The 22770-nt window shown below is 43.7% G+C and overlaps 1 protein-coding gene across 1 annotated transcript in view; it reads left to right on the top strand.

The window, feature by feature from the left end:
• Nucleotides 1-17618, top strand: part of OTOA (otoancorin) — an 81485-nt gene extending 63867 nt beyond the window's left edge. Inside the window, exons 23-28 of the mRNA XM_050774053.1 lie at nt 1719-1874; nt 9047-9189; nt 9515-9651; nt 10176-10273; nt 13969-14164; nt 17365-17618. Of these exons, the coding sequence (XP_050630010.1) occupies nt 1719-1874; nt 9047-9189; nt 9515-9651; nt 10176-10273; nt 13969-14164; nt 17365-17435 (801 nt within the window). The 3' untranslated portion in view covers nt 17436-17618. The remainder of the gene's footprint in view (nt 1-1718; nt 1875-9046; nt 9190-9514; nt 9652-10175; nt 10274-13968; nt 14165-17364) is intronic.
• Nucleotides 17619-22770: the final 5152 nt, after the last annotated feature.

Raw genomic sequence — 22770 nt, 5'->3', positions numbered from 1 at the left:
TATTTACATAGCACTTACATTGCATCAGGTATTACGAGTAATCTAGAGATGATTTAAAGTATACAGGAGGATGTGCATAGGTTATACGCAAATACTACACTATTTTATATAAGGGACTTGAATCTCCGTGGATTTTGGTATCTTCGAGGAGTCCTGGAACCAATCCTCGGTGGAGGTATCCACAGGGGCAACTGCATTTTATTTATGGTTAGTTCTTATTTATTTAGCTAATTGTTAGACTTTCAGGTTGCATTTTAAAAAATGCCTCAAGGTATGCCTTTATACATATACGGTTGGGTACTTGTCTCATTTACTCAGGCTAAATTCCCAGAGGTAGAATTTCTGGGTCAAAGAATATAAATACTTTAAAAGCTTTTGATACAGATAGCCAAATTGCCCTCTCAACAGCATGTACCAACTTATATTCTCAACTACAACAAATGAGGGTATCCCTTACCTTGTATCTTTCCAGCATCATAAATGATGATAATTCTTTTCACTTCTTGTCATATGATGAATCAACATGGTCTTCTCTGATTGTTTTTAATGTATATTTCTTTAATTATGACTGAGAATAAACTTTTCCCCATACATTTAATTTTTCTTTTGCGAATTCCTTGTTGATGTCTTCTTTTATTTTTAAAACAAATATAGTTATCTTTTTATTATTGATTTAAAAGAGAGCTTTATATTAAGATTTACCCTGTGTCTTTTAAATTTTTCATTATTTTTTATTAAGGGATAGTTAACAAATTATATATATTTATGGTGTATACATATACACAATATGGTGTTTTGATATATGTATACATTGGGGAATGATTAAAGCAGGCTAATTAACATGTCAATCACCTTTCATACTTGTCAGCTGTCAGTTTTTGTTGTGAGAATATTTAACATCTACTCTCTTCACAATTTTCAAGTATTCAACACATTATTATCAACTATGGTCACCATGCTGCACAGTAGGTTTCCCTATGTCTATTTTATTTTTATTTTTTTGAGACAGGGTCTCGCTCTGTCACCCAGGCTGGAGTGCAGTGGCACCATCTTGGCTAACGGCAACTTCTGCAAGTGAGTCTTGTGCCTCAGCCACCCGAGTGACTGGGATTACAGGTGTGTGCCACCATGCACTGCTAATTTTTGTTTTTTTGTATTTTTAGTAGAGGCAGAGTTTCGTTATGTTGGCCAGGGTGATCTTGAACTCCTGGCCTCGTGTGATCTGCATGCCTTGGCCTCCCAAAATGCTGAGATTCCAGGTGTGAGCCACCGCACCTGGCCTCCTTATGTCTGTTTTAGATACTGTCTTTGTCCATTCAGGCTGCTATAACAAAATATCGTAGACTGATAACTTACAAACAGAAATTTATTTCTCACAGTTCTGGGGGGTGAGAAATCAAAAATTGAAGCATTGGCAGATCCAATGTTTGGTAAGGGCTTATTTTTCATAGATGGTGCCTTCTCACTGTGTCCTCACATGGTGGAAAGGGGCTAGCTTGTAGCTAGCTCTCTGGGGGCTCTTTTACAAGGGCACTAATCCCACTTATGAGAGCTCCACCCTTATGACCTAATCATCTCCCAAGGCCCAACCTTCTAATATTATCACATTGGAGATTAGGTTTTAACATATGAATTTTAGGGGGGTACAAACATTCAAATCATGGTGTAAATACCATCACCAGTGTTCAGTCTATTCTGTTTTCTTTTTTTGCCTAAAGGTTTGGGACATGCCTTCTTACTGGAGAGAACACCATATCGCCTCCCTAGGGCGCATTGCTCTGGCTCTTAATGAGAGTGAGCTGGAGCAGCTGAACCTCAGTTCCATAGACACTGTGGCTTTTCTAACCCAGCAAACAGAATGGAGCCCGAGACAGGTGGGTGGATGTTTCTGGGTCTTTTAACTATTCCGTATTTATAAGAGCTGCCTTCGTATTCTTACTGTTAATTTCATCATCACTGTCATGTTTGAGTCCCTTGCTGTTGACTGATTTTTATCTTAGTTCTGGGTCGTATTTTCTTTTTTTGTTTGCAAGCCTAGCAATTTTGATTGGGTGATGAGCATTGTGGATTTTACATTGTTGAGTATTTGATGTAGTTGTAGTTCTTTGAAGAGTATTGGGCTTTGTTCTGTCATACACTTAAGTTACTTTCAAATCAGCTTGATCCTTTTGATGCTTCCTTTTGAGTTTTGTTAGGGCAAGTCCAGAGTGACCTTTATTCTGTGGTTAATTTATCATCATTACTGTGACATGATTCCTTTGAGGACACTACCTAATGCTCCATGTATCCAAGACCTCTCTACTCTGGCTGGTGAGAACGTGAACTATTTCCAGCTTCACATGAGCTCTGGAAGTTGCTCAGCCTAATCCTTTCTGATTACTGATGACTCTTTTCCTGCCTATGTGGAGTTTCACTCTTTGCATGTGCAAATTAGCAGTCAGTACTAGACATCTCTGCAGATTTCTGGAACTCTCTGCAGTTTCCTCCTGTCTAATACTTTGCGCCACAAGTGATAAGTGCCCTGGCCTCTCTCAACTTGGATCTCTGTATCCTCAACTCGACTGGGCACTGGGCGTGTTGTGGTTCCTCTTCCTGATCTATGTCCTGGAAACTGCTTTTTGGCAGTAAGTGAGGGTAATTTTAGGGCTGATCTTGTTTGTTTTTCTTCTTTTGGGATTATGATTCTATGTTGTTCCATATCCGGATGCAGTTGTCTGATATATTTTGTTAAATTTTCTAGTTGTTTATGGTGGGTGGACAATTCCTATGTTAATTAATCCTTCATGGGCTAAAGAAGTTTTCCCCAGAATTTTAATTGTTTTGATTGGGAGAGAAGTTTAGGGTGTCTAATCCACTGTACTGCTGGAAAGGGAAATCTTAGCCCTTCCATGTTATCTTCATTCTCAGGCAGCTCTCTCAGCAGTCATTTTCAGCACTAGGCTTATATACAAACTAATTAACAAGTCCATAAAAATGTGCCACTTCTTTATTAGTTTTTGGAAAAACCCCAGCATTGACTCCACTCATGGAGTTGCCCACCCCTGAGCAACCACTCTGGTCAGGGGTTGAATATGTTGGTTGGCGAGGCCTGCATCAGGGAGTGGAGTCCATCTTATCACCAACTCATGACCACATGAGCCGTGTGGGGAAGGATATGTGGTAGGCTGATTACGGTCCTCCAAAGGTGTCCATGTCTGAACCCCTAGAAGCTGTGAATATGTTAACTTATGGAGCAAAAGGGACTTTGAAGATGTGATTAAGGATCTTGAGATGGGGAGGTTGTCTTGGATTATTTGGGTGGGCCCAATATAATCACAAGGGTCCTTTTAAGAAGGAGCAAGGAGGGTCATAGATAGAGAAGGTGACATGATAATGGAAGCAGAGGGACTAGAAAGAGATCTGAAGGTGCTCTGCTGCTGATTTTGGAGATGGAGGATGGGTCTGTGAGCCAAGGAAATGCAGGTGGCCTCTTGAAGCTAGAAAAAGCAAGAAAATGAATTCTTAGATCTCCCAGAAAGAACCTATCCTTCTAGTCCATTTTAGGATGTACAGTCTCCAGAACTATAAGAGAATAAATATGTATTTTTTAAAGCCACTGTCTTTGTGGTAATTTGGTAGAGTAGCAATAGGAAGCTAATAGAGGGTAATTTTCCAAAGAAAAGTGTGGATGCTGAGCAGCCAAAACCAACGAATGTCCCCCTACTCTTACGAGCTTTTTGTAATCACGGTTGCCTTGTTTCATAACTCTGAGTGGCACCATTCAAACAGAATACAGTGTGAGTGGTGCCCCCCTAGAGCTGGGCAACATGCAGATCCTGGCCATGAAGATTACATGAGTTAGGCCGGGCGCGGTGGCTCAAGCCTGTAATCCCAGCACTTTGGGAGGCCGAGACGGGCGGATCACGAGGTCAGGAGATCGAGACCATCCTGGCTAACACGGTTAAACCCCGTCTCTACTAAAAAAAATACAAAAAACTAGCCGGGCGTGGTGGCGGGCGCCTGTAGTCCCAGCTACTCGGGAGGCTGAGGCAGGAGAATGGCGTGAACCCAGGAGGCGGAGCTTGCAGTGAGCTGAGATCCGGCCACTGCACTCCAGCCTGGGCGACAGAGCGAGACTCCGTCTCAAAAAAAAAAAAAAAAAAAAAGAAGATTACATGAGTTAAATACTTGAAAACGTTTTGAACAATGTCTGGTACATAGTATTCAATAAAAATTAGCTGTTTTCATAGTTGATATTGACATCATTGCGTTGTCATTATCAACATCATCATATCATTATCACCATCATCACAGCCCCTTTCTCTGGGTTAGTCTCCTCCTTTGCAAGATGAGAGGGTTAGCCCTAACACTCAGAGGTTCCTTTCAGTCTGATATTCTATCGTCCCATGGTTCTTTGACTCTAAAACTGGTTTTGACTAGTTTGAGAAGTGCCACATCACACTGTGCTATTAAAATCATTCTATTTGCAGTCTGGGAGAAACGGAAAAATACATCCAACTTAGAAACTAGGGTATCTCTTTCCCTTCGCACCGATTTTAATTCTCATGGATGGCAGTGAGATTTATCAATATGTTTGAAGAGGATATGAAAACCTAACATTTGCATGTATCATTTGCAGTCAGTTCTTCAACTTTAGCTCCCAATCAAACCTTAAATGCATGTTTCTAGATTAATAGTCAGACCTGACGGAACTACATTAACAGATAGTTCAGCTCAAAAACCAATATAAGGAAAATAACTATTATAGAAGCCAGAGGGATGAACAGAGGGATTGAAATCTTAAAGCTATTCATTTTTCAACAGTTAATATTTCCTAAAAGTGTTGGTGTTAATTGTCTTGGAATCATTACATATACGCTGGTCTAGTCACTCAAGGAAATATGTTTTAACTTATCACCTTGCAGGCTGAGCTTGCATTTTCCGGGTTTCAGTGGCAAGGACAATTTAATACCACATCTTCAAAGTAATTTTATTTAAATTGTATTTTTGCACTTTCATTTTAAAGTGAGCATTCCTGATAGTTGAGGAGCCCAAATTTCTCTGAGTCAACTAGTGAAACCTGATTGTGAAGACTTAATAAGAAAAATTTGAAAGCTAACTTGAATCTCCATCTTTTCTCCACAGCCAAACACCTTCACTGGCTAAGAGTATAGGCCATGGATTCAGACTGCCTGGGTTTTGATGCTAGAACCATCATTTTCTTTTTTCTTTCTTTTTTTTTTTTCTTTTTTAGATGGAGTTTTGCTCTTGTTGCCCAGGCTGGAGTGTAATGGCAAGATCTCCACTCACTGCATCCTCCGCCTCCCAGGTTCAAGCCATTCTCCTGCCTCAGCCTCCTGATTAGCTGGGATTACAGGCATGCACCACCACACCCGGCTTATTTTGTATTTTTAGTAGAGACAGGGTTTCTCCATGTTGGTCAGGCTAGTCTCGAACTCCCGACCTCAGGTGATCCACTCGCCTTGGCCTCCCAAAGTGCTGGGATTACAGGTGTGAGCCACCGTGCCCGGCCAGAATGATCATTTTCTAGCTATGTGATCTTGGCCTAGTTACTTCACTTCTCCATGCCTCAGTTTGCTCGTCTGCAAACTAGGGAAACTATTAATACTTACCTCATAGGGTTATTTAGGAAGATTAGATGAGATAGTATGTGTAAAGTGGTGAAAGTAGTGCCAGCACACAGTATGCACTCAATAAATGTTAGCTATTACCACTTTTGATATACAGTCCCATTAAGTCAATGACATATAAGTCTAAGCATGGTGTTACTGAATCCCCCGCCCCCATAGTAGCTGTGAGCTTTGTAATCATGGAGGACAACTTGATGAGGACACTGACCAGTCCGATTTTCAGAAACATGAGAAGTCTTCCTGAAGCCAGTCTATTACATGAAGGCAGCAAAGTGAAGCATGTCAAAGACTATATATTGCCCATGACTTCTGTAAGTCACTCACTCAGATGTTGTTTCATTCATTCATTCATTTACTCAAGAAGTACTTATTGAACTCCTACTGTGTGGCAGGCATTATGCTAGGTGCTGGGGACTCAGTGGTAAACTACCTGGATATGGTCCTTTTCTTTTGGGCGCCTACTTGGTGATACAGACAAAAAAGTGAGTAATCAAAGTGAAAAATTTGAAAAATCATGATAAGTGATGCAGAAAATGGACAAGGTACTCATGGGAATAGTAGAATGAAGGGCTGTTTGAGGTGAAAGAGTTCAGAGGGCAGTTTTCTCTGAGTAGGTAGCATTTAAACAGACCTGAGGGGTGGGAAGCACCAGCCCATGAAAATGGAATTTCATTGCAACATTTCACAATCTTCCTCAACACTTTCTCTCAACACCTTAATGATTTATATTGTATGATGGGGATGACTAACATTAAAGGGAGATGGGGGCTGGGCATGGTGGCTCATGCCTGTGATCCCAGCACTTTGGGAGGCTGAGGTGGGTAGATCATTTGAGGTCAGGAGTTTGAGACTAGCCTGGCCAAAATGGGGAAACCCTGTCTCTACTAAAAACACAAAAAATTAGTTGGGTGTGGTGGTGGGTGCCTGTAATCCCAGCTACTCAGGAGTCAGAGGCATGAGGATTGCTTGATAGAGGTTGCAGTGAGCCAAGATCATGTCACTGCACTCCAGCCTGGGTGAAAGAGTGAGACTCTGTCCAAAAAAAAAAGACAGAGAGAGAGAGAGAGAGAGATGGGAAGATTGACTCTAGCCTGTGATTTTCACTTTCAATTAGCGGTCTGTCCTTGGATGTCTCCTCATCTTTGCCTTGTGAGGTCTCATAATCTCTTTTACTTGCTCCCATGAGCACTGAAGGAACCAGACTTTATTTTGTGAGACAGAGTCTCACTTTGTCACCCAGGCTGGAGTGCAGTGGTGCAATCTTGGATCACTGCAACCTCCACCTCCCAGGCTCAAACAATCCTCCCACCTCAGCCTCCCAAGTAGCTGGGACCATAGGCACATGCCACCACGCCTGGCTAATTTTTGTATTTTTGTGTAGAGACAAGCTTTCACCATGTTGGCCAGGCTGGTCTCAAATGCCTGACCTCAAGTGATCCTCCTGCCTCGGCCTCCCAAAGTGCTGGGATTACAGGGGTGAGCCACTGTGCCCAGTCTAGACGTTATTTTATAGCTGATCTTCATAGGATTGGCTTGGATGCTTTCTCAGGTCCTACACAGGTAGATCGAATGAATCAGCACATGTTTAGTTACAAGTGGCAGAAAACCCAACACAAACTGGCTTGATCAAATAAAGGGGCTGAGCACAGTGTGTGGTGGCTCACACCTGTAATCCTAGCACTTTGGGAGGTTGAGACGGGCAGATCACTTGAGGTCAGGAGTTTGAGACCAGCCTGGCCAACAGTGAAATTACTTCTCTACTAAAAATACAAAAATTAGCCAGGTGTGTTCGTGCCTGCCTATAATCCCAGCTACTTGGGAGGCTGAGGCATGAGAATCGCTTGAACCCAGGAGAGGGAGGTTGCAGTGAGCAGAGATCATGCCACTGCAGGCTGGATGACAGAGTGAGATCTTGTCTCAAAAAAATAAATACATAAATAAAAAGGGAATTGATTGATTCTCATAACTGGAAAGTTCAGGGGTAGTGTTCAGGTACAGCTGGATCCAGGATCTTTAACACTCTTGGTGGGAATCTGTTTCTTATCATGTTTTTGAACTTTGCTTTTCTTTGAGAGACAGGCTCTATTCCTGCATGTGGTAGGTTCCAGCAGATCCTTGTGTATATCCTTCTAAGTTCAAGTCCAGAGTAAAGAAAGCTCTTCTCCTAATGCTCCACTCAAAATTTGGTTCTGGTTGACTCTGGTTAAATCACATGTCCTATCCAGAACCAGTGACTGCAGCTAGGCCAAGGTATGAATTGAATTTCATCACTCCTGGAACTCGGTGCAGTTAGCTTTGACTGAACCACATGAAGTAGGAATACAAGAGAGGTGGTTCTCCAGAGGAAGTCATGAATGATGAATAGCCACTGCTAGAATTATGAAGACCTATGCATCAGCCCCCTTAAATCAAGGCTTAGTTTAAAATATTTTGACACCAAAGCATTTTGTGTGTTACTCTCTGGAATTGAAGAGTAAACATTGGAATTGAAGGGGTAAACATATTTCTGTAGGACCATAGAGGAAGAAAAAATCATTCTGGCTGAAACGTCATGAAGAAGGTGACATTTGAGTTGACACTGCCCCTCCCCCCCCAAAAAAAAAGGATGGCTGCACTTGGAAGTGCAGAAGGGCATTTCAGATGAAAGGACGGGTTTGAACAAAGGCAAAGAGACAGGAAATTATAAGGTTTTGTTGCGAGGTTGTGGAAAGGCCAGGTGTGGTGGGTCATGCCTGTAATCCCAGCACTTTGGGATCTCGAGGTGGGTAGATCACTCAAGGTCAGGAGTTCGAGACTAGCCTGGGCAACATGGTGAAACCCTGTCTCTACAAAAAATACAAAAAGCCAGATGTGGTGATGTGCACCTGTAATTCTAGCTACTTGGGTGGCTGAAACACGAGAATTGCTTGAACCTGGGGAGGCGGAGGTTGCATGAGCTGAGAGTGTGCCACTGCACTCCAGTCTAGGTGACAGAGCAAGACTCTATCTCCAAAAAAAGAAAAAAAAAAAGAAAGAAAGAAAAGAAAAAGAAACGTTGTGGAAAAAGATACTGGAAAAGTTTCGATCTTGATGCAGAAGAAGTTGTATGTCCAAAGTGTCTGAAGGTCATAAGAGTGACTGAAGGAACTAAGCAGCAGACACAGACACAGGACACAAGTGCCTTTAATATTGGTGAAGGATATAAGAGATTCATTGCCTGAAGACACCTCCACAGTAGGGGGACATACTCAGTTGAAGTAGCATCTTAAGGACATTAACTTGGATGCAGAGGCCAGGATGGTTTGGGGTGGGGATTCCTGAGGAGTAGGATGGGAGATCAGTCAGAAGACTACAGCAACAGCTTATTAATCCCCTCAGGCCTGGGGACCTCGATCATTCCTGGAGAGTTTATCTTTTATTCTTACTATATTTTTTAGGCTGAATCCATTTTGCAAGGGTTCCTGGATGATTCAGGATACAATATCCAGGACCTGAAGAGCTTTCATTTGGTAGGACTTGGTGCAACCCTGTGTGCTATAAACATAACTGAAATCCCACTTATAAAGATCTCAGAATTCAGGTAACTAAAATACGAATGTGCAAAATGGCAAATGGGTTAATCCATCCATCCATCCATCCATCCATCCATCCATCCATCCATCCATCCATCCATCCATCCATCCATCTAGATATTCCACCTCCTGACACTTGGCACCTTTCTGGGCTAAAATCCCACTGGGCTAATGGGATAAGCTGGATCTGCTCTGCCTGCTGAGCCTACCTAACTTCTGCACATTGTGTGTGTGTGTGTGTGTGTGTGTGTGTGTGTGTGTGTGTTTGTTTGTTTGGTTTTGGCTGAAGAGTCCAAACTCAGATTATATCCCTCCCTCTTTAACCACTACCAGGGTGGTAGTGGCCAGAATTGGGACCCTGCTCTGCAGCACGCATGTCTTGGCTGAGTTTAAGAGGAAGGCTGAAGTCGTGTTTGGGGATCCCACTGAGTGGACCAGTCCTGTCTTGCAGGAGCTTGGGACCATTGCAGGTAAGACTCACCCTGAGCATGCCTTTCTCTCCCTTTCCAAACTTAAATGTGGGGACACAAAATAAAACATGATCCTTGGCCACGTGTAGCAAACATCAGTGGCATTACAGTAGAACCTATATTTCATGATTTGAAGTTGCAGAGGGTGAGTCTGCAAATCTGCTTTTAAAACAAGCTCTCTTGGAGATCCTTGTGTACACTAAAGTTTGGAAAACCACTAGTTTAGAATGTGATTTAATTGACCCCTAAGTAGTTTTATACAAAATTTGAAAGTGTGTAAATTGAAGTTCCTTCTGGGCATGCGTTTCACTGTAGGAGGCCAATCAGGGCTAATGTGACCCACATTTTTTTTTTTTCCTGAGTTGATGAAGGAACTTGATTCCCCAGTGTGATTTCCAGGGCCTTTTGTAAGGAATGATGCTTGCCTAGAACACTCAGATCTGAGCATTATGAAGCACCATTAATAAAACAAGCGGAGTTCTGATGGCTTGAACTAAACCCCTGTGATTCCTTTTTCTCCCCAGCTGGATTAACTAAGGCAGAGCTCCGGATGCTTGACAAAGATTTGATGCCATATTTCCAGCCATCAGCAATAAAATGCCTTCCTGATGAGATATTCAAAGTAGGTGCTCAGTTCTTCAAGGAGAAAGGGGAGCTTGACCCCATTTCAAATCACACAGGGAAACAGATGATGGGCCTTAGAATTTAGAGACTTGTGGCCAGACTCTGCTGATGGGGTCAGGGGAGATCTATGTGAGTTTAGGTGTTTTTGAAAAATACTTTTTCTTAAAATTACATATGTGTTTTAATTATATTTATTTTTATGGTCACCTACTCTTCTTCTAGCAGGTGGTACTGATTTTCTATTTATGGTGGTATGAGGTTCATAAACCCTTACGAAAACCCTTGGGGACAGATATAGTTCAGAATTGAGAATTTCTCAGATTTTAAAAAGATTATCCTGTACATTTACTGTATGTAACTTCATACCCCCAGCAGTGCCTGGGGAAGCACCTTGTAAGCAAACACATTAATATTTCTGTGAAGAAATCTGTGAGAAGCCACGCTAATTGGAATAAATATAGATTATAAATAAATAGCCTCACATCACTTCAGGTCAAGTTTTGCTGATAAATAAGTTTGACTTAAACTTTGGGGGAAAACTTTCAGTTTTCAGATTATTTTTGGACTTCAGAATTGCAGATGAGGGATTGTGGACCTTTTAATATTTCCTTTTAAAATACGATTAAATAAAAATATTTTAGTTGATTTAGGTCAGGCACGGTGGCTCACGCCTATAATCCCAACACTTTGGGAGGCTGAGACAGGCCAATCACCTGAGGTCAGGAGTTCAAGACCAGCCTGGCCAACATGGTGAAACCCCATCTCTATGAAAAATACAACGTTAACTGGGCGTGGTGGTGGATGCCTGTAATCCCAGCTACTTGGGAGGCTGAGGCAGGAGAATTGCTTGAACCAGGGAGACAGAGGTTGCAGTGAGCTGAGACCACACCATTGCACTCCAGCCTGGGCAACAAGAGTGAAACTCCATCTCTCTCTCTCTCTGTGTGTGTATATATATATATGTATTTTTTTCTCTATATATTTTTAGTTGATTTAAAGAAAAATATTAGGAAAATCACAAGAGGACAGGTGAAAAACTGCTATGGAAAAAATTGAGAGGGTGGAATTGGATCAATTGAAGTAAGGGAAGCAGGGTATCTAATGACAGGTGCTTTTTTTTCTGTCTGTGTACAAGATTAGGGGAGTATTTGGTGGGAATAGTCTGCTCTGATGAGGAGGCAGTGACCCTGGTGTTCCTGTTTGCTGGGTAATGTGGGAATACATTTTGTCCACCACTTCTGGATAAAACACACAAATCAGGCTCAACAAACTCCCCTGGTGCCACATCACTTGTTCATTTCAAGAAAGATAGCCGACCTTCAATCATTTCAGCACTTCGGACAGTTCCGAGCACATTGCAGGCATAATAGCTGTCTGAGGGCAATAAATAGCAGTTCTTAAGGCCATTGAGCAAATACCTGTTTCCCCTCTGGGGCAGTCTGCATGGGACAAGCAGCCTGGCCTTGGATGCTGGCATTTTGCTAAGCGCTTTCTCTTGGTCTTGTTTGGAGTGCTGTTGTGCTGCTTCTTTGTACAGGTATTTATCTATTCCAGAAATCCCTACCAATCACCTACATTGTGGCAGGCTCCAGGGTAGGTGCACCTAAGGATGCACAGGTGAAGGGGTTATCACACAGTGCCTTCAGGGGCCTGAAAGGTAACACAAGGTGCAGTAGGCTGGGTAGAGACCGAAGTGAACTGGAGAGCCCTGTCTAAATGTGGAGGCTGCTTCTCATCCCTAGCACATTCATGCAGTGTGGCCACGTGGGCCCAGGATTGCTGAATTTTCCTTTTTACTTTTTTCAAGAAGAAGTCAGAAATCTTCATTTTCATATGGAATCGCTTGATAATTAAATGTTGGCAGCCAATCTGAATTTATTTTTGAAAACACAGTGCTGCAGGCCTAGAGATTCAATCTGGCCTGTGGGTCGCAAGTCAGCAACATTGATAAAAGAGATAATTTTTAGAATACAGACTCTGTGTTAATGGTATATGGAAGCCAAAAAAGCACCTATGTGCCCACCCCACCGTGTGTGTGTGTGTGTGTGTGTGTGTGTGTGTGTGTGTGTAGTGAGAAGAGAGGAGGTGATGCTGAATTTTAATTTTTTTGAGACAAAGTCTTACTCTGTTGCCCAGGCTGTGCACTGGCACAGTGATGGCTCACTGCACCCTTGATCCTCTGGGCTCAAGCAATCCTCTCACGTCAGCCTAAGTAACTAGGACTGCACATTTGGCTAATTAAGAAAAACTTTTTGTAGAGATGGGGGTCTCATTGTGTTGCTCAGGCTGGTCTCGAACTCCTGGGCCTGTTAATCATTCCGCCTCAGCCTCCTAAAGTGCTGGGATGGTAGGCATGAGCCACGGCACTTGACCGACCAGATGCTGAATCTTTGAGGACAGCTAGTGATGAAGAAGAAACAGTGTTCCAGGCAGAAGGAGGTGCACAGAAAGGTGCTGCCTCTCGGGAACTGTAAATATTGGCACTCACTCTCCTGGAGTGAAGAATGCCAGGTGTGAGGCTGGAGAGGTGGGCAGAGTTTTTTCCAGGAGCCTGAACTGTGTTCTGGAATGGGGTGCCTGGAAGGGCTTTACGCAGAGGGATATGATTCCAGGGAAGTATCTACCTGGACAAAAGAGGAGGAGAGGGTGACTGACAGGAGAGGAAGGGATAAGGGAGCATAAGCATCTTTCCCAGATTGTTCAGGGCCTTTAGAAAATAAACACGATTATGTAGAGTCCCCTTTACAAGAGCAGCATCCTGCCATCCCAACGTATTCCAGTCCCATCGGAACGAGTCACCAAGTCCTTTGATCTGAAAGTGACTTCAGAAGACACCTTCTTCACAGTCTTTGAAGACATAGTCTGGCCAGCAGAATTTCCTACTCATGTTGTCCATGGCAGATATCACCAATAGATGACTGCATTTTGCCTCCGTGGAGCCCTCACAGAGCTCATCACATGGTGCTCAGGCAGTCAAACCAAAGGATCAGAATCAGTCAGCAGAGGAGATGAGTTCTCTGTGCTGTCTCACATTTATCCCCAAAGCCCAGGGAGGCTGTGTAATTTTTCCAAGGTGACACAGCAAGCATGTGGCAGAGCAGGGGCTCAAATTCAGGCCTCTGGTCTTTAAGACCTGTGTTTCCCCCTCCACATCAGTGTTTCAGGAGGTGGAAGACTTGAAGCACTGGAAAGCTGGCTTGCATTGCATTAAACAACATTGCCACATAGGGAGGAAATCATGCCTCTCTTTTCAACTCTCTGTTAGTACTTCTAATTACCTCAAGGAAGAAGTGTCAATTTAACACCTATATAGTACATTTTATATTCTCTCTCTCTCTCTCTCTCTTTTTTTTTTTTAAGAGGCCAGGGGTTCAGATATTGTTGGCGGACAAATCTAGCTAGGATTCAACAACATTGTTTTATCTTTGTTTTGCGGCTCCTATTTAATGCTTGCTTATGGCAAGTCTGCGGCTTTCCATTTTTGGAAATTTCCATTTTAAAATTTCTATTTTTAAATGCATTTATTTTGGTAGTGCAAGAGTGATCTAATTTTAAGGAAACATCTTAAAGAGGACCACACATGATACACACAAGGAGATGACAAAGTTGTGCGCATCCTGTGCCGGACGCCCGAGGTGTGGGAAATCCGGGGAGGGGCCCCGTGTGAAGGTGCTGCCCCTTTGCCTCCCGCAGGAGCTGTCCGCGGAGCAGATCGCCTCCCTGGGCCCGGAGAACGCCGCGGCGGTGACCCACGCCCAGCGCGGGCGGCTCAGTCCGCTGCAGCTGCAGAGCCTCCAGCAGGCACTAGATGGCGCCAAGACTCACTCCTGGCAAGACGCGCCCGCTAGCGCCGGTCCCACTAGGACCTCATCCTCGCGTTCTCCCGCAGGTGAGCAGAGTCGCCCTCTGCCCCGTGTCCCAGCCTCACTTTCCTTCCCTGTCCTCCCTGTCAGGCCTGGGGTGGGAAGATTCTTAAGATTCAGAGCGGGGTCTCTGACAGTCACTGGGGATTCTGCCCTTAGTGAAAAACCCAAAGTTCCTATCAAGCTTCCCTACCAAGTTTCAGGATTAATGATTCTCAACTATGGCTGCACTTGGGTGGTGGGCATTAAAAATCTTCCAGTTCCCCGGCCCCTATCCAGAACGAATCCCATCAGAATCTCAGGACTAAATTCATTTTAGTGGCTCCTTTGCAAACTCCCTCCTCACTATCCAATAATAATTAACTATTATTATTATTATTATTATTATTATTATTTTGACTCAGAGTCTCGCCCTGTCGCCCAGGCTGGAATGCAGTGCCACGATCTCGGTTCACTGCAACCTCCACCTCCCAGGCTCAAGCGATCCTCCCACCTCAGCCTCCCAAGTAGCTAGGATTACAGGTGTGTGCCACACACCTGGTTAATTTTTGTATTTTTAGTAGAGATGGGGTTTCACCATGTTGGCCAGGCTGGTCTTGAACTCCCGACCTCAGGTGATCTGCCCACCTCAGCCTCCCAAAGTGTTGGGATTACAGGTATGAGCCACCAAGCCCGGCCTTGTCCAATATTAACTAATTCAATCCATGTTTACTGGGCACCTGCTATGTTCCAAGTCTGCCGTAGGGGCTGGGAATACAGAGGTGAGCAAGATAGATAAGGCCCTCTTGTAAATGAAGAAGATATTTCAAATCTGACAAGACCAGGGAGGGTGATAATGACTAAGGGCTGAGCTAAGATAGAGAAGCCTCTCCAGGGAGTGGCATTGGATCCTGGGAACATGACCTTCTTTCCTTTTTCTCCCCCATGCCTTTCTTACATCTCTCCCCCTTTCTCCTTCACTTTCTCACTTCTTTGTGATGCCTTCTGTTCTTAACACCACATTAGGACCATGCTTTGGGGAGATAGCTTCTAACAAGCCAGAGATGTCCCCTGCCCTCATTGAGCTCTCAGTGCAGCCTGGCGGGGAGGGAAGACATGTGTCCTGGTGAGCACGAGGCAGTTGCTGGGTGCTGAGAGGGGGAACACACAGGGAACACACATGGGTCAGGAAACCTCCTAAAGTCAGTGATGTCTCAGGTGAGACACAAGGTGAGAAGAAGATGGACTTAGCGAGGTGGACAGTGTCCCAGGAGTAGGTACCGGCATGGACAAGTACCCAGAGAAGACAGAGGACTTGGTGCTTGACTAAAACCTCCACTCTAGCTTTTCCTGACTTGAATGTCTCCGTACCCTGGCTTCACACAGGGATGGTGAATTGGGGTATTCCCCATTTCTGCAGCCACAGTGGCCAGAGGTGGCACTTGAATACACAAACCATGCCTTTTAATGAATTATATTATTACTTTAAAATACTTTTCGTTGAGGCTTGTCACATTGGCTCATGCCCGTAATCCTAGCACTTTGGGAGGCCGAGGCGGGTGGATCACCTGAGGTCGGGAGTTTGAGACCAGCTTGGCCAACATGGTGAAACCCTGTCTCTACTACAAATACAAAAATTAGCTGGGTCTGGTGGTGGGCACCTATAATCCCAGCTACTTGGGAGGCTGAGGCAGGAGAATTGCTTGAACACTCGGGGCGGAGGTTGCAGTGAGCTGAGGTCCTGCCAGTTCACTCCAGCCTGGGCAAAAGAGCAAAACTCCATCTCAAAACAACAACAACAACAACAACAAAATTTTCATTGAAATATGATATGCATATATTTAAAAGTTATTTGTAAATGTTATAGCGTTTTACACGAATAGATAATATGCACAATGGATAATGCACAGGGTTCCAAATATATAAAGTCTGAAAGGCATGTAGTGAAACCTTTTCCTCCATCCTGGGTCCCCCAGCCACCCAGTTCCCTCTCCAGAGGCAACCAGTGTTACCAGCTTCTTATGTATTTGTCCAGAGATATTCTATGCATACACAGCAAATCAAATATAGATGATCTCTGCACTTTTCACAAAAGCTTATTATACACCTTGTTCCACACCTTGCATTTTTCACCTAACAATACACTTTGGAGGAAATTCTGTATCTGTGCACAGGAGCTGTGCCATTGTTGGTTTTATGGCTATGCCATAACTGTATTCAACCAGAGGTCTGTAGATGGACCTTTCAGTTGTTTGTTTGTTTGTTTGTTTTTGCTGTTATGAATAATGCTGCAGTTCCTGACCTGATATAATTTGCATCTGTGCAAATATGTCTGTAGGATAAACTCTTTAAAGTGAGATTGCTAGATCACAGGGTCTGCATTTATAATTTTGATGGATGTTGGTCGGGCGTGGCGGCTCATGCCTGTAATCTCAGTATTTTGGGAGGCCGAGGCAGGCGGATAACTTGGGGTCAGAAATTTGAGATGAGGCTGGCCAACATGGTGAAACCCCGTCTCTACTAAAAATGCAAAAATTAGCCAGGTGTGGTGGCACGTGCCTTAGTCCCAGTTACTAGGGAAGCTGAGGCAGGGAAATCGCTTGAATCTGGGAGGCGGAGGCTACAGTGAGCCGAGATGGTGCCATTGCACTCCATCCTGGGTGACAGAGCGAGACTCTATCTGAATTTTTTTTTTAATGGATGTTGTCAAATCCCCTGCAGAAAGGTGTGACGGGTTTTCCCTTGAAAGAGCAGTGTCAGAAAGTGATGAGGGTGCCTTACAAAGATGTCCTCTGCATGTCCCTGGCTGGGCAAGATCCTGGATGCCCCTCCTTCATTCACCCCAAAGGCCTAAGTGAGGGCTGCCATTGGGTGAACCCTTCCTATGGATCAGAGCCCTAATCTTTTGTTTCCTAAACTTGCTTAATATCAGAATCACCTGGGAGAGATGCTTAAAATACAAATTCCTGGGCCTCCTGGCAGACTTGCTAAATCAGAATCTCCAGAGGATCCTGGAATTGGTGTTTTTAATAAGCTCCCTAGTACATGCTGACTGACACAATCTCATTTAATTCTCACTCCCCCACCTCTCCTCCTCTTTGAGGGTCATTGTTCCCATTTAAGAGATGAACAAATCAAGGCTCTGCATCAAGTGGTCCCAGAGAGAGACTCGAGGAGTTGGACAAGACATGTCTACCTGCTTGCTGCTGGGACTTCATGTGTACTCTTACTTTGTGTTTGCTTTTAGGAGCTCCCCTGTCGTGGGATCTTTGGCTTGGTTGTCCTCTGCTTGTTCTAATGGCTAAGCTTCTGTGGTGAGTGGCCTGAGCGCATCGTCCTGTGTTGCCCCAAGCAGCTGGCCAACGCGTGTAGAGACACAATGCTTCAGACGGTGGGAGACCCTTCCCTGGATCCAGACCCTCATCTAGGGCAGGGAGACCCCGGGGCCATGATGGTGAAAATGCATCCAAACTGAAAAATAATTATTAAAAATGATCTTGCAAATTATTTTTAATTTTTTTAAATTTTAATTTTCGTGAGTACATAGTAGGTATATATATTTATGGGGTACATGAGATGTTTTAATACAGGCATGCGATGTGTAATAATCACATCATGTAAAATGGGGTATCCATCACCTCAAGCCTTTATCCTTTGTGTTATAAACAATCCAATTATACTCTTTCAGTTATTTTTAAATGTACAATTAAATTACTGTTGACTATAGGGCCGGGCACAGTGGCTCACACCTGTAATCCCAGCACTGTGGGAGGCTGAAGCAGGTGGATCACCTGAGGTCAGGAGTTCAAGACCAGCCTGGCCAACATGGTGAAACTCCATCTCTACTAAAAATACAAAAATTAGCTGGACATGGTGGTGCGCGCCTGTAATTCCAGCTACTCGGGAGGCTGAGGCAGGAGAATTGCTTGAACTGGGGAGGCGGAGGCTGCAGTGGGCAGAGACCGTGCCACTGCCCTCTAGCCTGGGTGACAGAGTGACTTTGTCTCAAAAAAACAAACAAACAAACAAACAAACAAAAACGACTGTTGATTATAGTCATCCTGTTGTGCTATGGAAGACTAAGTCTTACTCATCTTTCTATTTTATTGTACCCATTAACCATCTGCCTCCTCCTCCCACAACTCTCCCATTACCCTTCCCAGCCTCTGTTCACTGTCCTTCTCCTCCATCTCCACGGGTTTAATTGTTTTGATTTTTGATCTTGCAAATTGTTAAGCCCATTCATCTCCTCAGTGGGAAGCCCTTCTCTGTCCCATTGCAGCCTCTTTTGTTTTCCATCTTGGAGACAGAGAACCTGTGGGGAAGGAATGGTGTTTTCTATTAACAGTACGAGGCCCTTACAAACAAGTTGCTGCCCTTGCTTTAGAGAGATACCAGAGAGAGGCAGTGCAAGAAAAGGCACCATTTTAGCCAGGGCCTGATCTAGTTTCTACTTGAGCTTAATTTCACTTTCTTGAAGCTACAGGCTACATTGGATTTCTCCCCTACGATATTTAGCAGAGCTGAAATAAATGAATCCCTGAGCAGAAGCCAATATTCTTGGCTGATTGCTGGGACTAATTGATGTTTTGGTGGGCATTGCATTGGTTGGAAATTAAAACATTTAACATGGCTCAACGTTAAATCAATTTAAAAATACATTTTTCAGATGTCTTCCATTTCCTTGGGACTCAGCTGAATGGATGGCTGTGAAGTTATCATTAAGCTCTCAAAATATTCCCTTTTTTTGGTGGAGATGGTGGTGGCTCTTCTGGTTTTAAGTTGCTCTGGGCTTTGGGGAATGGGCTGAAATAAAAAATAAAAATACGTTGGGTAAGTCAGTCACTGGTGTGATCCTGGTGCGGCTGAGCAAACTCCGCCCACTGGCTCGATCCTTCTAGAATGAAGTTACTTCTTGGAATTGCCAAGATGCTTTTAGCCTTAGGTTTAGGAAGTCAGGGCTCAGGGAAGGGGGGCAGCAGTGGTGTTTGCAAACACCTTCTCGAACACAGCATCACAGCTGCTTGGCAGGGCGTTTCTCTGGTGGCATCCTAGGCGCTTCTGTTCTGCCACCAGCACACCTTGGGTTCTCCTCCTAGTCACTCATCCACAGTAGACGTCTCATCTGGAGATAAGAAGAAAACCCTGCATGTTTCCGAAAATCTGTGGTGTCCCATAAAAGGCGGTTGATATTACGAAGCATCATGAGTAGCTATTGCAGAGGCTCGAGTGTATTTTCAGAGGTCACGTGGTTTTATAGAAAACTAAGACTGCAGTGTGAAAGGTGTGATCCTACACGTGTTATTTAAGGTCTGACTTGGTTTTCCTTCATCCTGGTAGGGAAGTGGCAACAAATGGTGCTTCTCAAGTACAGAACATTAATTTTTTTTTTTTTTTTTTTTTTTTTTTTTTGAGATGGAGCCTCACTCTGTCATCCAGGCTGGAGTGTGGTGGCACAATCTTGGTTCACCGCAACCTCTACCTCCCGGATTCAAGGGATTCTCCTGCCTCAGCCTCCTGAGTAGCTGGGTTTATAAGCATGCGCCACCATGCCCGGCTAATTTTTGCATTTTTGATGGAGATAAGATTTCACCATGTTGGCCAAGCTGGTCTCGAACTCCTGGCCTCAAGTGATCCGCCTTAATTTTCTTACAAACAGAAGCCCCCACTTTAGCTGGGCTGGACCAGCTGCTTGAAGAGGGGTGCTTGATGAGAACGTGTCTGCACAGACTCCCATGAGGATGTCCTTGGATCTCAATCGGTATTCTCACTTTCTGCCGGTCTTGGATTATCCTGGACAAGAAAAAGCAAACAGTAACAAAATCCACTCTCCTGTGAGTCAGGCTTCACACTGCCAACTTCATGTAACTTTTGTATTTCATCTCTCTTTCTGCTCATTTGTTTCTGCTCTAATTCCTGTTTCTTTCCTCCCATCTTGAATAATGACTCCCATTACAGAGGGCTGACTCTGGGTCAGGCTGTCTAAGGGCTTTCACTGTGTCATTAGCTCATTTCGTTGTGGCCATGCTCCTGCCAGGTAGGCACTGTTAGGATTCCCATTTTCCAGATGAGGGAACTGAGCCTGGGAGAGGTTACGGAGATCTTGTCTAAGCTTCCCAGATAGCACAAATTCGAATCCTGACTTCTTTATCTCTGCACTGTGCTGCCTCCTGGGCGAGTGTCCTTTAACTTCTCTAATAAGTCAGATCAGAGAGAGATTCTGTAAATCCCTTCGCCTCCTCCTCTGGCGGGAGGCCAGTTTGCCTCACAGCACATATAATTGGTGATCGCCCCAGGCAGAAAGACAAATCTAGCTGATGCCTTGCAGAAACCTCAGGGCCTCAGGTTGAAATGCACAGTCCTTTGCATGCAGGAAAGCAGCAGGTCACGCTGGCAGGTGCTGCTCCCATTCACCTTTCAATGTCAGCTCTCCTGATGGATTTCTAGCCTCCATCCTCCACAGCCCTCCTCAGCTGGAGGCAGGGATCACTGGCACTTGTATGCAGATCACAGCGTGGTGTCTTTGGTTCTTATCAGTCAGGACTTGTGCCATTCTGGCTTCTAAATTTTTTGAATTTTACCCCAGTTAGATACTTTTGCAGAATCTCCACCTTCAGGCCCCCTCCAGACACCAAGCCTGGCTTGATGGGGGCTGCAACTTCAGCCTAACATCCAGTGGAACTTAGAATGAAGTTATCCTCTCCAGTCCTGGTACTCAGGGGTTCAGCCACAGCTGCTTGTGATGGGTGAACATCTTTGGTAGTACCAAAGAGAGGTTACTGTGTCTTGGGGCGTGTGTGTGTTTACTCTGTTTTACTGAAGTCTTGGAAGACAGTTACAACACAGTAAACATCTTAATATTCAATACTAGGCACTTTTGCCTCTTCAGGGGCCTTTAAAAATATTGGGCCAGGCGTGGTGGCTCATACCTATAATCTTAGCACTTTGGGAGGCTGAAGTAGGAGGATCACTTGAGGCCAGGAGTTTGTGTCCAGCATGGGCAACATAGGGAAATGCTGTCCCTAAAAAAAAAAAAAAAAAAAAAAAAAAAGGCTGGGGGCAGTGGGTGGGTGGTTCAATCCTGTAATCCCTGTACTTTAGGAGGCTAGGCAGGCAGATATCTGAGCTCAGGAGTTCAAGACCAGCCTGGGCAACATGGTGAAACCCTATCTCTACTAAAATACAAAAAATTAGCTGGGAGTGGTGGCATATGCCTGTTGTCCCAGCTACTTGGGAGGCTAAGCAGGAGAATTGCTTGAACCTGGGAGGTGGAGGTTGCAGAGAGCCGAGATCGCACCACTGCATCTGAGTCTGGGCAACAGAGTGAGACTGTGTCTCCAAAAAAAGAAAAATTAGCCCCTGCCTAGTGGCACATGCCTGTAGTCCCAGCCACTCAGGAGGCTGAAGGGGGAGGATCGGTTGAGCCCAGAAATTTGAGGTTGCAATAAACTATGATTGTACCACTGCACTCCAGCCTGGGTGATGGAATGATCTATATGTATATCTGTATCTATATCTATATCTATTTGTATATGAGATATATAGCTCTCATAAATATAAGATATAGCTATATATCTCATATCTTATGTATGTGAGAGCTATATATCTCATATATAGGAAGATAATATGTATGAGATGCATATAACTCATGTATATGATAATATATCTTATATATAAGATAATATATGAGATACATATCATATATAAGATTATATTTAGATATAATATATAGATATATAGATATCTATAATATATTATATATATATATATAGCTATATTATATATATTTATATATAAATATATTGTATATATAGATAATATATATAAATCTTATCTATATTATATATCTATGTTATATATCTGTATTATATATAATATATATAATAATCTTACATATAAGATTATGTATTGCTTATAAATATAATATAACATAATATAATATAATTGAAAAAAAGTAAACGTTGCAGAATTCCCAGGCCACATGGTGTCTAGTTGGGACATCTACAAAGTGTGTGTCTTAAAGTAGTCTTGAACTGAGTACCCTCCTCAAATTCATTCAAGACCTCCAACGATTCCTAGGATTCTTCCAATACCGTAAGTAGTTTGTATTACACTTTTCTTCTGTCACTTCCCTGATTACTGATTGTTTCAGAAAGGGACATGGGCTTGACTGATCCATGGAGATATCTGCAGCTTGCCAGCAGGTGAAGTCTTTATTTGCCTTTATCTCCGTTGTGGCCTCTGATGAGCCAGACTACAGAGATGCTGATAAAATCTGGGAAGCAATGGTGGACGCTGTAGTTTCCCAGAACTCTGGCCCTTGGGAATTCCTTCCAGTCTCTGAGTCCCTGTGGCACATCCCGTGTATGGCAAACTAGATGATTGTTCCCAATGATTCTGCTTACTTCCTTTATTAGAATTATAAGCTTTTTGCCATGTGACTTTGTAGTACATCTCAGTAGGTAGAGTCTAATTCCTTGCCCTTCTAACTTTGGGCTTTGGTCATTGGAATGTGAGCAGACTCAATATTTTCCCCCAGCAGAAGTTTTAAATGTGTTGCATGATTTGGCTTGACCTCTTGGTAATTGCTTCTCATGTGAAGAGACATGTGGAGCAGACCTGAACTCAATCCAAACCTTTGAGCCAAGCTGAG

This window comes from Macaca thibetana, chromosome 20, assembly GCF_024542745.1.
Source record: "Macaca thibetana thibetana isolate TM-01 chromosome 20, ASM2454274v1, whole genome shotgun sequence".
In the NCBI taxonomy this organism is placed as follows: domain Eukaryota; kingdom Metazoa; phylum Chordata; class Mammalia; order Primates; family Cercopithecidae; genus Macaca; species Macaca thibetana.
Note: the sequence above shows the minus strand (reverse complement) of the source record. Positions and strands in the feature narration are given on the sequence as shown.